Here is a 16,873-nt window from a genome sequence, read left to right as displayed (position 1 = left end):
TGAATAATGTATAGAACATGCACCCCCCCCCCCCCACCCACACACACACACACAGTGTGATTCATTGAACACATACACATAGTACTTCAGATATGTCCCACAACCAACATTCAACCATATATCAATGATTCAGTGTAAAATACATGTACTGTAAAATAAACAGTATTTAATTTACAACCAATAAAATAATACATGATGCAGGACACTCAGTTATAAGGGAATTAACTGGTTTAACTTCTCAAACAAACACACACATTTCCATTTTCTGTGGATCGCCCATGTTTACATTTTACTGAATTCCAGTCTGACCTTTGACCTGTAGATGGCAATAAAGGTCTACTTTTGCTGCAGATCCACTTCTAAAGCTCAAACCTCTCTGGACAAGTAGCCAAAACATTTGTCCCTAGTGAGAGAGAGAGTATGTGTGTGTGGCAAGAAAAGGGAATATTGCACTACACTTTTATGATACAGATACATTTTGCATCCGGTAGCATAGCACAGCTGTAGTTTTTTCAAATGCCAAATGTACATGTAGCATGCTTCTGCCTACAGATGCTTTTCTGAGTGACTTGTGTTGTGAGAGAACCAGAATTCAAACATAAACTCCTGGATTACATTTTATAATATTGTCAGCTCTTTTTAGTAACATATGGTAGCATACATGTTTCACACGGTGGCAAGTCAAGCTAGTTAGTTACATGTAACAACATTACATTATATGGTCAATGTTTGTGTGTATCCTCTTAGCTTTTACCTTCGACCTCAACAAGCGACGCACGGGAGAATGAAAGTGCACTCCTGATTCAGAGAGAAAGATCCAGCTTAATCATCCATACCATTGTTTAAATTACAATAAAAAAACATTCAAACTGTTCCTGAGTTTTGAAAGACAGAGAAAGGAAAACATCATTATCTTCAGTCTGTTCACACCTGTTCACACAAGTCCTACTGTCCACAATCTCAGGGTTCTTCAATACAAACACACCTGTTTCAGAAAACCTGATCACTTTCACATTCGAACAATGTTTGTAGGATACTTTTCAATAACTCAATAAATGTAAGTGTTGAAACCATACATAGCTGGTAACTTGAGCTCGGCAGAGTAGTTTTGACCTGTGTCCAGATGCAGTCATTTATGTTGTCTAAAGGCAATTTGTCTCTTATAACAATGTTATTTTTCTGAATAATCTAATTTAATTGACTGGTAGGTAGTCACTAACTATTTGTAGCATGTGTTCCTCTGTTTATTGATATTTACATGGTGTGTATGTGTTAAGATGTTAAGTAATTAATGTTGATATTATCCAAAGGGTTTTTAACTGAAATGTTAAATGTTGGTGTCTCGATCTCAGACATTTACGCTCATATTTGTAAATAGTATTTCAAAAATGGCAGAATCAAACAGTATTGGAATAGTGACTTGTATTTTGCATCTAGAAGTGTAAGAATTTTAGAAGAATGCTATTTCATCAGTCAAATGTTGCACTGTTTGATAAGACAGGGTAAAGAAAACCTCCATTTTAATGAGTTTAGTTGTGAGTTTGACATTTTACCACAAGAAGTCACTATAATACTATACGTTATCAAACAGGGTTGTGCTGAATATCAAATGAACCACAGTCAAATTAATTATTTGCAACTAAGAGTAAGATTAAAAAAGACATGTATAACTTACTTTCTTGATAAAATACATTCTAAAATGTCAATATATGTGATTTCTGAGTATGTAGTGCACATATCTTTTTAAGGCCCAAAGCAGACGTTTTTATATCAATATCAAATCATTTCTGGGTAACAATTAAGTACCTTACTGTAATAGATTACGATGAAAATGGTCAAAAATGTATTTTTTGCAAAAAAAACTTTCTCAAGCAATAATTTTGCTAGGACTGTCTGGGAGTGGTCAGTGTGGAGGGGAAATTAAAACTAGCTGTTATTGGCACTCTCTTTGTCGTTGGTCTATAAACCAATTTACACATGGTGATGTCGCCATGGAAAGCCAAAACTCTTGCCCATGCAAACCTGCTGATTAGAAGGTGCTGTATAGATGTGAGAAACTCTCTTTTCATGGCACTTCAATATCGAAGTGAATTTTTTGTAGCAGGTTAGGAAACTGAGGTTAAGGTTAGGAAAAGGGTTAGGGTTAGTGAAAATGCTCTCCAAACCTTCTACGAAAATTACTTTGCATTGAAGTGCTGTGAAAAGAATGTGTCCCTGCTCAGGTGTTGCATGCATCAACCAATGGTTGTGTGCCAAGTCATCCATTGTGTCATCGACTGACAGATTGCTATAACATATGATGTGGTTAGCTGACACACAAAATACCTATCCAGGCAGTGTAAGATCTGGCAAGTGTCAGCAAGGCCTGGGCAGAGGAACATGCTCCGTATTTTCAACCAGAACTATCAGGAAGCAACCCCGATCACATTTTGGTAAAACACATTTACAGTGTTAGTTTCATCAGCTGTTGTACAATATGAAATCAAATTATTTTGACTTCACAGGGCCTTTAAATGTAGGCAAACAAGTTTTCAGCATTCAAACTAATCTACCCAGCCAGATTCAGCACCATGGACAGTGAAGATCAGAATACCTGCGATCTGATGATTAGAACAACAGTGCTATTTTTTTTTTTTTCAATTTTAAGTTTTATTAAGTTTTGTTTTTCAATCAACCAACAAAACACATTCCACATTCACAGGCTTTAAAAAAAGAAAAAGTCAAAAAATAATAATACATATGAAAAAATAAAAATAAAATTAAAATGAATGATAAAGTCAAATAAAAGCATTTATTTTCCTTGGTGCACACGTACTCAAAAACGAAATTAAAATAAAAACACACAAAAAAACATTTAACACTTGCAGCAGCACTATCAAGGTTCTTATCAGCTATTTCAAGCATTCGCTGAGACGACGGGCCAATAATTCGTTTTTAGGTTTTACAGTACCTTACACAACATGTAACATGTAACAACACGCATTTCCCTAGTCACCCCGTTCACTCTGTCCAGTTTGAAATATAGTTGAATAGTGAAGACCAGAGTCTATCAAACTTGGGCTGTCTCTTGTGGAGGTCATAAGTGAGCTTTTCAAGAGGAAGAAAGTCAACAATCTGGTCAATCCACATTTTAAATGTAGGAGGGGTATTTGAGGCCCACAATAGAAGAATACATTTCTTAGCAAAGTATGTAATAGTCATAAGCACATTTTCTCTGTCAGGATCAAGAACAAAGTCCTGCTGGGCATTAAGATAGATAGATACACGGGGTCATATCAAACTGTACCTCTAGTATTTTCTGTGCAGCAGTATGTACAGATTGCCAGATTCTGACTTTCTTTTCAGATTGCCAGAATCTGGCAATCTCCCTACAGCTCCAAAATACATGCATATAGGTTCCACTTTCAGAGGTACATCTTTTACAGTTAGGAGACATATCTGTTTTCATTCTATGGAGTCTCAAAGGAGTATAATAAAATGTGTACAAAAATTTGTAATTAGATTCTTTCATTTTTACACTGGTAGAGGAGCAGTATACCCTGTCGCAAACCTCTGCCCATAACTCATCACTGATAGTCAGACCAAGGTCCTTTTCCCAGATTATTTTCAAAGGAGTAAAGGAGGAGCTTCCTTTCTCAGAAAGGAGTCTATAGATGTAAGATATTTTGCCTTTAATGGATTGTGCTGTGACAAGAAGGGTTTCAACTTCATTCAACTGAGTTCTAAACCTCCTCTTGGAGGTAAATGAGGAAATTACATGTCTAATTTGAAGATATTTGAAAAAATGGGATCTTGGCACATCGAATTCACTGCAGAGCTCTTGAAAGGATTTCAGTGTAGTGGTTTTCTGATGAAATAGGTCTGAAAAGGTCCTGATTCCTAGAGTATGCCAAAGATTAAAGTTGGCCTCCCTCAGGGCTTTTGGCAAGTCTGGGTTGCCCACTATAGGCGAGTGAGAACATATTTGGGAGGAAATGCCCAGGTATTTCTTACAGTCCCTCCACGCTAGTAGGGTGCTGTAAATCACAAAGGTTTTGGCTATGTTGCCCACTTCACTAAAGTTATTAATGAATATAATTGAGCTTAAGGGCAATGAACCACAGGATTGGGCTTCTATCTGAATCCACGTTGACTCTTGTCTGTTTGTGATCCATGTTAGCATGTTGCGGATTTGGGCAGACCAGTAGTACAATTGAAGGGAGGGAAGGGCAAGACCACCCTTAGATTCAGGTTTCGATAGAGTGGAAAACTTGATCCTAGGTTTTTTATTGCCCCATATAAATTTGGTGATGCTTTGGTTAGTTGTTTTGAAAAAGGAACCTACTGGGAGATAGCATGGGAGCATCTGAAATAAGTAGTTCAGTCTAGGGAGGACGTTCATACGGATTACATTAATTCTTCCTACTAAGCTAATTGGGAGGGAGATCCAGGTTTGGAGATCGTTCTTGATTCGGTCCAGGAGTGGAAGATAATTTTCCTTAAAAAGGCTATTCAGATCTGGTGTTATGAAGATCCCGAGGTATTGAAACCCCTGTGTTTTCCATTGGAAAGGACAAAGTGTCTTCATAGAGCTGGTGAGTGTAATATTGAGAGGGCAGGCAGTGGATTTGTTAAAATTGATCTTATAACCTGAAAACTTGCCATACTGAGCAATTGTGTCTAAAATGAGAGGGAGGGATTTCTCAGGGTTGGATATGTAGAGCAAGACATCATCCGCGTAAAGCGAAATCTTGTGCTGCAGGCCGCCTGCAGAAACACCCATAATACTTGGATTGCTCCTTATCAGCTCTGCCAGAGGCTCCGCCCCCAACAAGTAGAGCAGCGGGGACAGCGAGCACCCTTGTCTTGTGCCCCGTTCCAGAGGGAATCTGTCAGAGTTCAGTCCATTAGTAGTCACCATGGCATTTGGATGAGAGTATAGTGATTTGATCCATTTAATAAAATTTGGGCCCATATTGAACTTTTCTAAGACTGAAAACAGAAAGCTCCACTCCATCCTGTCAAACGCCTTCTCAGCATCCAGTGAAGCCAGTAGGACAGGGGTCTTCTGTGCGTTTACTTGATCAATAATATCAAAAAGACGGCGAATGTTATCAGAAGAGTATCTGTCTCTAATAAATCCAGTTTGGTCTGCTTTTATTATTTTGGGAAGAAGAGTGTGAAGTCTTTTGGCGAGCAATTTGGTAATTATTTTAAAGGAAGGACGAGCAGGATAGGGGGTCCTTGTCTTTTTTTAGCAACACTGTAATGCGAGCTGTGTGCATTGAGTCTGAGAGAACTCCGTTTTTGCCTCCAGGATCTCCTCAGGAGTGAAGGGGTAGTGGAGATCTTCTTGGTCGGTCTCTGATAGTTTAGGTAGCGAGATTCCCTCTAGGAAAGAGTGGAGTTCTGCCTCCGTGTGTTTTCTCTCAGAGGTATATAGTTTGCAGTAAAAATCATGAAAAGTTAAATGGATCTTTTTTGGGTCATATGTGACCTTGTCCTCTGCTGTTCGGATAGCCATGATTGTACGCTCTGACTGCTCCTTTTTTAATTGGTAAGCAAGCAATCTACTGGGCCTATTGCTATACTCATGGTATTTCTGTTTGGCTTTAGCAGCGTCCCACATTGTGGCCGGAGAAACAGGAGAATCTTTATTGTCTTGTGTGTAGTTGTCTATCCATGTAGTTACCAATGTATGGAACGCTTCGTTTGATAGCATGGAGGTGTTGAATTTCCAGCTCTTTGACCTTGGGATGTTTTTGCAGAGGTCAAAGCGGAGGTGGACAAAGGCGTGATCTGAAAGTGCTATGGGTCCGATTGTACAAGTGGCTGAATTTATGAAACTCTTTGGGATAAAAATGTAATCTATACGGGAGTAGGTGTTATGGACATTAGAGTAGTATGTATAGTCCATAGATGAGCTATTAGTCTCTCTCCAGATATCTATCAGTCCCATCTCTTTAGTAAGAGAGTTCAACATCTTTGCAGATCTAGGATTTGTGGTGGGGACTTGAGATGATTTGTCTAGGGTTGGGTTAAGGGTACAATTAAAATCTCCGGCCACCACGCCAAAGGAGACACAATGCTCATTGAACAGGGTTATAATTTTTGACATGAAGGCAGGAGTATCTGTGTTAGGGGCGTATATGTTTAATAATTGGTTGACCATATGTTTTTGTCAATTATGAATGGAACATTTTTATGGATAAGTATGGCTGTGCCTCTACTGTTTGATTTGAAAGATGAGAAATACACCTGTCCCACCCAAGCTCTGCGGAGTTTGGCATGTTCAGCATCACAGAAGTGTGTCTCTTGTAATAGCGATGTCTGCTTTTTCCTTTTTTAGAGCACATAGTATCTTTTTTCGTTTTATTGCATGCCCTAGACCATGGCAGTTCCATGTCAATAGATTCAAGGTACTAGTCATCGAGCAGTAATCGAACTTTAGTGCAAGTCATCGCTGGGTAAAAATGGATGGTAATTACAGCTGCGTTCACATAAAAGGAAAATAAATGGTGTACATAAAATAATAATCTCTGAACACCCCAGCCGAGTTCCCAAACAACTCGACACATCCCGTTGGATCTATTACCCCCCCGCTCAGTCTCAATTCTGTGTTCCGAATAAAACAAAAACCGGGAACAGTTAGCAACGCACAACACCTCTCCCCACCAAAGAAATGCCTCATCCTCTCCACCCCGCATTGAGTAAATAACATAGTTGCCCTCGTCCAGACCACAGTAAAAGAGGGGAGAAAAATAAAATCAATAGCCAAGCCTACATATACCTCCCCCGAGGGACATAGGGAACCCCAAGTAATAATAGCAACAACAACAAAAAAACAGGGAAATAAAAGTAGGCTGAAACATTAGTAGGCCTAGGTTAGGCTCAACAGCCCATCCCTCCCAGTTAAAGGAAAATAAATATAAATTGGACGTCTCTGGGTCTCTGGATATCGGCTATATGTCGTCTTACATATATGGCATTAATCGCATTTAGTCATTGGTCTGTTTCTCATTGGCCAGGATTGTCTTTCAAAAAACGTTTTGCCTCTTCGGGAGTTTTGAAGTGTCGCAAGGCTCCTTGGTGAAGAATCCTGAGCTCGTTTGGGTATTTGAATCCCCTGAAGATGCCTCGGTCAATGGAGTATTTCTTCACTTCGTCGAATTCTCGGCGCTTTCGGCGTATTCCAGCTGACAGGTCCTGGTGTAAAGCGAGTTTGGCGTTTCCCACTGTGATGGTGTTGTTTTTCGCCGCCTGTAGGACTCGTTCCTTGTCGGTGAATCTCAGGAAACGTATGGTGATTGGGCGCGGTGGTTGTCTGGCTGCTGGTGGGGGCCTCAGTGCTCGGTGAGCTCTCTCGAGTTCTATGGGCCTGTCGGTGGACATGTGGAGTCACTCGGGAAGTTTGTCTTGCAGGTAGCGGATCAGTGGCATGTTTCCCTCTTCTTTTTCGCCCAGATTGAATAGAACACAATTATTCCTTCGCCCCCTGTTTTCCAGGTCCTCTGTTTTCTCTTCCAGATGCTCGATTTTCTTTTTAGCATATGCTATTGTTTCCATGGCATCTGTCAATAAGTTTTCCATGGATAGGATTCGCCCCTCTGCCTCGTCCAGGCGCCCCGCGTTTATGGTTATCTTGTTGTTGATGTCAGGCAAAGCGTTTTCCAGGATTGTCACCTTGCCCCCTATCGCACTGAGCTGAGAGTTAATGGCATCTAATTTAGTGTTTAGTTCTGTACGTTGGGATCTCAACTCAGAAAGGATGTCTTCGACAGAGTGCGAGGTTGGCATTCGTTGTGCCTCGTGGGGGAGCGGGTTCTCTTGCTCCTGGCTAATGGCGCTAGTTTTTTCTGAAGCTAGCTTCTTCTTGGAGGCTTTTTCCGTCGCTAATACTCGAGTCCGGGTAAAAATGTCACCTGTAGTGTCGCCGCCATGACTTTTTTTACTAAAGCTAAATGAGTTTGAACAATATAATCAAACATTCAAATAAGCAAACAGGCTATATTAAAGTGCACTAAACATAGAGACAGATTAACCATGGAGAACACGAAACATGATGACAGATTAACCAGGGAAGTGAATTTAACAGAGGTTAAAGCTAAAACAACAGAATATGGGTACGTCTGTGTGAAGAGGTGTGGCTTTAGTGTGGATTTGAATAGTACACAAGTAGGCCTACGCTATTTTTGCACTGTAAAATTTTTTTTAAGTGTTATGTTTTCCCAGATTCATAGTGTTATGCAGCCCAGGCCTATCTAGGAAGGCTGGGCATAAATTGTTTGCTCACAGCATCACATGATGACGTGGGCAACATAAACACTTAAACTCTGTAGATTAAAGTTAATAGTAATCAAAACTAATTTCACCACGAAAGGAAGTGCAATCGAAATGAATGAAGAAGACAAGGTAATTCTAGTGAGTTAATAAAATGACAAGGTGTTGCCTGTGAGCGTTGTAGACTACTGCCTCACAAGCCCGGGCTTTAGTGGCACTGGCATACGCGCTTGCCTCTGCACTGAAGGAGCCACCGAACGCGTCCGCGTTGCAGCTCTCACTTTCTCCCGCTACAGTATGTCCTACAATGACATATTTGGTGGGGATTGGCAGCCAACAATAGGATTGGATTGGGACTAAATCAAAGAATAAAACGATATTGAAATGAATATTATTAACAAATATTTCCCAGAAGATTTTGGGTTCAACCTAAGGCTGACTAGGACAGATCAATCAACTTGATCCGACACAGTAAGCCTACATGTCATACGTAAGTAAACCCACAAGAGAGACAATATTGCAAAGGCAGGACCATGTTCGATGGAAGGCAATCGAAAACGTTTGACGGGGAAATTTCTGTCAATATTAGCTAGTCCTACTGATTGGGCAAGTAACCTTTCCCGCGCTCTTCCTAAAAATACTATTTGTGATGTCATAAAGGTCTAACGTTCCATGACGTAGCATGTAGCCCTAAATTACAGTCCCTGCTTGCAATATTGTCCTCACTCTCGACCTGAACTCAACTTGAATGTAACCAACACAGACCAGGACATGCTTTTTGAGATATAAAATAGCTTGAATGGATGAAGAAAGGGTAAGCTAAATTACTTCATACAATATTGGGGGAAAGTAAAAAAGGGTAAAGCAATATAAGCGGATATTTCTTGTAAAAAGCTATAACATATTGTAAAGCAAATGTACCATTCTTTATAAAGTCACCAGCTTAGCGCTGATATGGCTGTAGCTCTATTTATGATGTCCTCTGCACAGATCTACTCTGACAGTGACATATTATTACTTATTGGAATGTCTGTCCTTCAGGTAGCACAGAGGGAGGATGGTGATCCTCAGAGGGAAGGAAAGGAAGTTGTTGAGGAAGAACCGGTGGCCACGCCCAAAGAGGAGGCCAAGAAGGGAAGGAAGGTAAGATGGCAGGAGTGACAGAGCACATAATAGGCCTACTGGGTTACACTTGGTACCTGATAGCAGCCATACCATAGATATCTATATATCTCAGATAACAACATACGTAGTAGCTGTTTTCAAAACGTGTTTTAAGAGCTGCTTTGACCTGGCCCATAGCCTATTCATAAATTGTCTCAGAGTAGGAGTGCTTATCTAGGATCAGTTTTGCATTTGAGATCATAATGAATACAATTATTTGGGCAAGGTTGAGCACACACCTTATCTGATGAACTTTATGTATACGGGCCCTGGTGTTACATGTCTGCCATCATTTGAGCTCTGGAATCTGTTCTGTTCTATCCTAGGCAAAAAGTAAGAGGAGTGGCAAGAAGTCAAGGAAGCTGGGCACTGACAACGATGCAGGTCAGAGATTTACCTCTGTAGTACTACATTGTTTCTCTATTCTGTCTATGATGTGCAGGTTGTGCTATCCATTTTCAATGAAACTGTAGTCTACTGTAATCAGTAAGAAAGGTCACATAGATAGCTTTATTAAAATAGGCCTATTCTAAAACCCTTAAACAATGAAATCAGAGTATTAAGAGATAAAACGTCTGATTTCTCTTTAATTTTGTTTCTACTTCCTCTACGGCAATCACATCTTTAGTCTCCAGGAATAAACACCTGGATAGAGGATCTGTAATTGAGCTCCTGGAGAAGAAAGCTGTTCAGGCTGCATTCGGCCCAGGCAACAAGGATGAGATGGAATACTCCTACCCAATCCTCATCTCATTCCTGCGCAATCTTACTGATGAGTATGTTAAAAGTTTTTCTGTAATGTTCAACATTTATGAAATATTGTGCAGTGGGAACTAAACACTAACTAAAACACTTATTTTAAATTTTCTAGGCAGTGGCAAGTGATCTACAAAGGACTAAAAAACCCTGTAAGTTTCCCTACCTGCCTTTGACCTTTGACGTGTCAATGATCTGTTGAATTCAGAGATTAGCCATCAAGTCATATTCTGTTATTCATGTTCTCTGTCAGACTTCATCAAACTTTGAATTCAGTCACAGACAAGAATAACAATGTTGATCAAATGCATTCTGTTCGATCTAGAATACTTTACATCACAGTTCCATTGAAAAGACTGTTTTTGTTCTGTTTGTTCAAAACAGATGACGAAGGAACAGCTTGCCAAATTGTGCAAGACAATTGTAACCTTCATCGCACAGACCACCCTGCAGATCCTGCTGCCAGCCCTGGCCCGCGTACTTGGGGTAAAGGACTTTGCTGACGACGACACTGACTCACCCAAGAGGGGTGGCAGTGCAAGATCCTTTGCTGCCTTTGATCAGGAAAGACTGGAGCTCATCCAGGAAGTTAGATATCTGGCGAAGAAAATGTATAAGGGCGGCACAGGGGCTCAACATCTCAGGTCCCTAACACCCTCTTCTAAGAGGTATGTTCCCCTCAAGGTTTTCATGTATGGATTTCACCGAGATCATCTATCCCAGTGTTAGCCAATGCAATTTACTCTATCTGATGTAGTACAAAATGTAATGTATCAGCCTTTGAGCATATTCAAATGAATGAGCATGTAAAGCGATCAAAAGGACATGTAGATATTTAGAATACTAAAATTACAACGCTTGACCGATTTGCCAAGTTAAGACAGGAATTATCATGCTTTGCTTGTTCGTTTTAAAGTTCCCAGACCTCAGTGAAAGTCCTCCTGGGAATGACAGAGGACAGAATCATCAAAAGTGTCCAGGAGCAACTGTCTGATCATAATATCCTGTCCTCTTGCCCACCTGAGCTGACTGTTGGTCTTATCAAGGTGGTGGTCGAACAGCTTAACTCTGCCCTCTCTGCGACCATCAGCAGAGCCATTTCAGGGCGGTCCTCCCCTATTTCTTCTGGTACCCAGGCCGCTGAACAAATGGTCAACATGGTCCAGAAATGTTTTGATGATCACACCACCCCAGAGGACCAGAGCTCTACCTCTGTATTAGAGTCATGCATTCCACCTGCAACAGAAGAAGTGATGACTGTTATCGCAGAGATGGTGGGTGAATTGGAAAAAGAAGATCCGGAATTGGCTAAGGTTTTTCGAGAAGTGGCTGTGAAAGTTAAAATGTTGGCATCTGGCAGTGACCTTGTAGTGGAGCACCTGGATGTTGAAGACTCTCCTGTTCCAGAGGAGCTGAACATAATATGTACATCTTGCAAAGCAATGATGCAAAATCTTGGCACTCTGTTTAGTGTGAAGTTCAAGACCAAAGCCTCAAAGGCTGTGAGTGAAATTCTTGTGAGAAGGTTAATGAGCGATATCTCTGGTATGGTTCAACCTTCTCATTCGTTTAGTACCACTCCAAGCTTGATGAATGCATCTAGCCCATCTGACAGGATCCTTGATTCTGCGGCCACTGAGCTCATACAGACCAAAGTAGAATCTGAGGCATCAAAAATAATTGATAACTTTGTTGAAGATGTCAAGGACATTGTGCAGTATGCTGAATTAGATCAGCCAACAAGCACCCAGAGAGATACCCAAGTGGGACACTGTACGACAAAGCGGAAACCCTTCCATGCAGCTCGTAGACTCTGCGAGAGACTTCAGGCAAAGCTGGAGACATTGTTCCTCAGAATGGGTGGAGCTCCAGTCCAAGGGGAAGAACTTATGGAAAAAGCTGACTCCAGTGCTGTGCTTCTGGAGCATACTGACTCCAGTGATCTGCCTGTTTCAATCCTGAGCTTGCCTTCCCCATGTAGGAGTGAATCCCCTATATCAGAACGTAGTTCATCTTCTTTATCTGATGGATGTGATTCAACTGACTCTGTAGGAGAGAAAACACCAGAGCAACCTGAAACCAGTAAGAGTGAGGCAATACTGCAAGTGGTCAACTCAACAGGACTTGGTTCTCTCCGTAAATGCCAAAGTGAGAACTCTCAACCATTACTGTCTCTCTGTGATTCCAACATGGTGCCCTGCACCAAAGAGGTCTTGTCCCAGATTGTGACCATGTATAGGTCAGAGGTGGCAGATTTGGAATGCACATCATCTGTTGCAGAGGGTTCCTCTTACAACTCCCTTGAAGTCTGTGGCTTTTTGGACAGTGTCATGTCTTATCTAGAAGACATGCCTGTGTCTGGTTCTTCATGGTTGGAAGGATTAAGAGATACTCCAGCCTCAGTCATTGAGAAACTCTCCAGTGAGGAGTTCCAGATGAACGCTACCAACGAAGTGCGAAAAATACTGATCAAATCAGTCAGTAGCTTTCCCAGCAAAGTCAGTTCCAGCCAGACAGATTCTCAGATGTTGCCAGCAAAATCAACAATTTCCTTAAGGCATACAGATATAACTGCTTTTGAAATCGTTGGATCAATTACAAATGACATGAAGAGCCTTTTCCCACCCACAGAGTCTTCTACTACTCTATGGCAGGCAGACTCTATGCTTCAACAGAGTGATGAGAAAACCTCAGAGTACACTGAGGCCACACCCAAAGGCTCACAGTCTGGTTTGGAAGTATCTGAGAAGAAGATCTGGACAACTGCAAAGACTATTTACCACAATGTGAAGACAAAGATGAGGAATTATTTTACATGGCAAAATCAAGTCAAAGCAACAACGGCTCAAGCCAAAAAGACCCTCAGCCATATTCTGGTTTCAATTCAGAAAGAGCTGTCAAAATCTGACCAAATGGTGACTGCGCTTTCACAAATAGAGAATGTGGTTGGAATGATGCTGAAGGATGTTGAAAGGGTAAGCAGTGAATGTGGTGAGGAACTGATCTATCAAGCGCCACAGCGTTCTTCCTCCTCGTTGTCATCCTCATCTGCCAGATCAAAGAAGTCAGAGTGGGAATTTTCACTCCCTGGCACTCCCATCTCTTCTGATTTACCAGAGAGTATTACTCAGCCCATTGTGAGATGCTCAGTCATCGACATGGGCAAATCTACTAAGCCAAAAACATTGGTGTGTGATGCCAGGGAAAGCATGTCTGCAATAGTGGATACCATCATAAAGGAGGTACATCCAGAGGAAGAAGGGGAGGTTGCATTCCACCCTGATCTAACAGCTGCAATAGCAAGACTGGAGGAGCTCATATCTCAGGGTAGGATTGGTGCTCTCTCACGTGATCTTACTCACCAAGTCAACCGCATAATTTCTGAGAGCAACTTGACCCCTCTGGTTCTGACAGTGGCGGCTGGAAAGAGTGCATCCGATACAGTCCTTACTGAGCTGAAGAGGAATGACAAGACGGTGGGGAAGCCCACAGCTTACAAGCTGGTTCAGCTTTTTGCAGAGGAGTCTGTGAAGCGCCTCTTGCTTCCTAGCCTTGTGCCCTCTACAGCTTCAATGAGTTTGGCTCAGGGAGTTAGTGTGCCGGCTAGCGTATCTGAAGATAGGATTTCATGTTCTTTTTCTACATCAGCATTTAGTGACACAGTCAGCCTGTTTACCAAAGTAATGGTAAGCCAGGTCATGGACTCTGTGGTTTCTGATGCACAAAGCAGAGGGTCATCTCCAACCGGAACTGTAACTGATATAGGCAGTCTACTGAGTGGTAAGTCCTACCTTCTGCCATCTTTCTCCGCCATCAGCATGACAACAAGTGGGACCTCCAATGCTGCACGAGGTTTTGAGGACAACATAGATGCTGAGGAAAGGGATACCATCAGTTGTTTCGGTGTACCTCAGAGCATTGTTTGTGATCAGAATTCAACCAGCCCGGATGTTGCCTCGCTTTCAACCCCATCCACTGACAACTTAGTCGGTGATGATGACTTCACCGGCCTCATCAGCATGTTAGTGGTGAGACTTCTGTCAAAAATCCAAACCCAAACTGATCTGTACCCAACTGACGTCACACGCACGTCACAAGACCTGATTCCAAAAGTTATAGCTGCCTTCTGTGCATGGTCAGGCTGCTCTGAGACCCAAGCTTATCCCAAGAACCTGAAGAGTCACAAAGTATACAGCACCGTCTACAAACATCTGTTGAAGGAGTTTGGCTCAGAGAAAATACTCCAACTGGCCGTGTCGACTCAGGACTCCACTTTCAATAGGATTCTTGTGAAGTCATTGAGCAAGGAGCTTCTCCACAGTTGTAACGAGGCATCAAGAGCAGCCTCGAGAACATCTTTCGAAGCCACCAGGCCAGAAGCTCTTCTCATGGCTGAAGATGTGAAGGCTACCAGAGGGAAGCTGTCTTTCCTACAAAGGCTTGCCAGACTGAAATTCAACTTAAAGGTACATCACACTTATTTAAGTTAACAATTGTGTCAATGTGAGTAAACAATGTTATTTAGAGAAAATGTAAAACCATCCATTAATTCCAAAACCATTTATAAATCTTGTTGTGCTGGTGTGTAAGATGTGATCGTTATTACCGTGAGATTGTTCTGCTGTGACAGTTGTTTTGACATGTTTTTGTTTTAGCCATTCATGATGGGAAACAAGAAGGATTCCAATAAGAATTCCCGCCATTCTGAATCCAAAGACCAGACTACTGCTGAAGATATCATGTGTAAGTCCATACAGCAGGACATTTACTGTTTGAGATATTGGTGTACAAAGCTGCTATTGCAAAAATATTAAACCCTATATACAGTACATTATATATTATCGATAGTAATCTCTTATGTAAAATTATTTATAGTTTCCAAATCTCAAGATTCTGGTTCTCATTTATTTGTGAAAGTAATAATGAGTTGAAACTAAGAATACAATATACCATCATTTCTAAATGAAAGTGCATGTCAACTCTCTCTCTCTTCTGTCGCCCAACATAGTGGCACATCCTGCCACATTTGGACTCCCAGAGGGTCTTCCCTCCACCTCTCAACAGGAGAAGCCTCGCAAACGTCCCCTTCTAATCAGGATGTTTTCCACCATCTCCATAGGCCTATCCAAGCCATTCAAACGGTTTTCAAAGCAAGCTTAATACAACAATTTCCTTTAATACAGTAATATTTGCATTGAATTGATGGCCTTTGTCTTCTTTAGTGTTGCCCTGTTAACACATTTGATTAGAAAATACATAGTATATTTAGTTTAGTTTATTATGCAGTCATAGTCACGGTGTAGGCTAAACAAAGTAATGTTGTCCTGAATAATGTATAGAACATGCACCCCCCCCCCCCCCACCCACCCACCCACACACCCACACACATTGTGATTCATTAACATAGTACTTCAGATATGTCCCACAACCAACATTCAACCAGATATCAATGATTCAGTGTAAAATACATGTACTGTAACATAAACAGTATTTAATTTACAACCAATAAAATAATACATGATGCAGGACACTCAGTTATAAGGGAATTAACTGGTTTAACTTCTCAAACAAACACACACATTTCCATTTTCTGTGGATCGCCCATGTTTACATTTTACTGAATTCCAGTCTGACCTTTGACCTGTAGATGGCAATAAAGGTCTACTTTTGCTGCAGATCCACTTCTAAAGCTCAAACCTCTCTGGACAAGTAGCCAAAACATTTGTCCCTAGTGAGAGAGAGAGTATGTGTGTGTGGCAAGAAAAGGGAATATTGCACTACACTTTTATGATACAGATACATTTTGCATCCGGTAGCATAGCACAGCTGTAGTTTTTTCAAATGCCAAATGTACATGTAGCATGCTTCTGCCTACAGATGCTTTTCTGAGTGACTTGTGTTGTGAGAGAACCAGAATTCAAACATAAACTCCTGGATTACATTTTATAATATTGTCAGCTCTTTTTAGTAAACATATGGTAGCATACATGTTTCACACGGTGGCAAGTCAAGCTAGTTAGTTACATGTAACAACATTACATTATATGGTCAATGTTTGTGTGTATCCTCTTAGCTTTTACCTTCGACATCAACAAGCGACGCACGGGCTGGTCCTGCAGACTCCCACGCCCATGGCCCAGGAGAAGGCTGGGGGCCACCTGCTCACTCACGTCCCAGCCATCTCCTTTGAGACCGACTCTACTGTGGAGTGCACCTCCAAGAGGACTCGGAAGAGAGGAACGGGTGAAGGTTAAACTGGCCAACATGGCCTTGATGGGAAGGATCAAAAGTCTTGGCTGTGAAATGCCCATTATGTGTGATTATCGAATTGATCATTTTCCACTTTTGAAACAACAATGGGAAAGACAGGGTTTATAGCAAAGGTTGCTCAGATTGGGCTTTGGAAAAATGGGAGAATGAAAGTGCACTCCTGATTCAGAGAGAAAGATCCAGCTTAATCATCCATACCATTGTTTAAATTACAATAAAAAACATTCAAACTGTTCCTGAGTTTGAAAGACAGAGAAAGGAAAACATCATTATCTTCAGTCTGTTCACACCTGTTCACACAAGTCCTACTGTCCACAATCTCAGGGTTCTTCAATACAAACACACCTGTTTCAGAAAACCTGATCACTTTCACATTCGAACAATGTTTGTAGGATACTTTTCAATAACTCAATAAATGTAAGTG

The 16,873-nt window shown here is 41.3% G+C and overlaps 1 protein-coding gene across 1 annotated transcript; it reads left to right on the top strand.

Moving 5' to 3' along the window:
* Positions 1–13,051: 13,051 nt before the first annotated feature.
* LOC110507890 lies at positions 13,052–16,422 on the top strand (the record flags this gene model as incomplete). Its single annotated transcript, XM_036974598.1, has 4 exons — positions 13,052–14,645; positions 14,835–14,922; positions 15,188–15,320; positions 16,253–16,422. Coding segments are annotated over exons 1-4 (1,945 nt in total), but the record flags the coding sequence as incomplete, so codon positions are not given.
* Between the last annotated feature and the right edge of the window lie 451 nt (positions 16,423–16,873).

The sequence above is a fragment of the Oncorhynchus mykiss genome, unplaced genomic scaffold (genome assembly GCF_013265735.2).
Source record: "Oncorhynchus mykiss isolate Arlee unplaced genomic scaffold, USDA_OmykA_1.1 un_scaffold_731, whole genome shotgun sequence".
NCBI classification, from domain to species: Eukaryota; Metazoa; Chordata; class Actinopteri; order Salmoniformes; family Salmonidae; genus Oncorhynchus; species Oncorhynchus mykiss.
The sequence above is the reverse complement of the archived record's forward strand: the minus strand, read 5'-3'. Positions and strand labels throughout refer to the sequence as shown.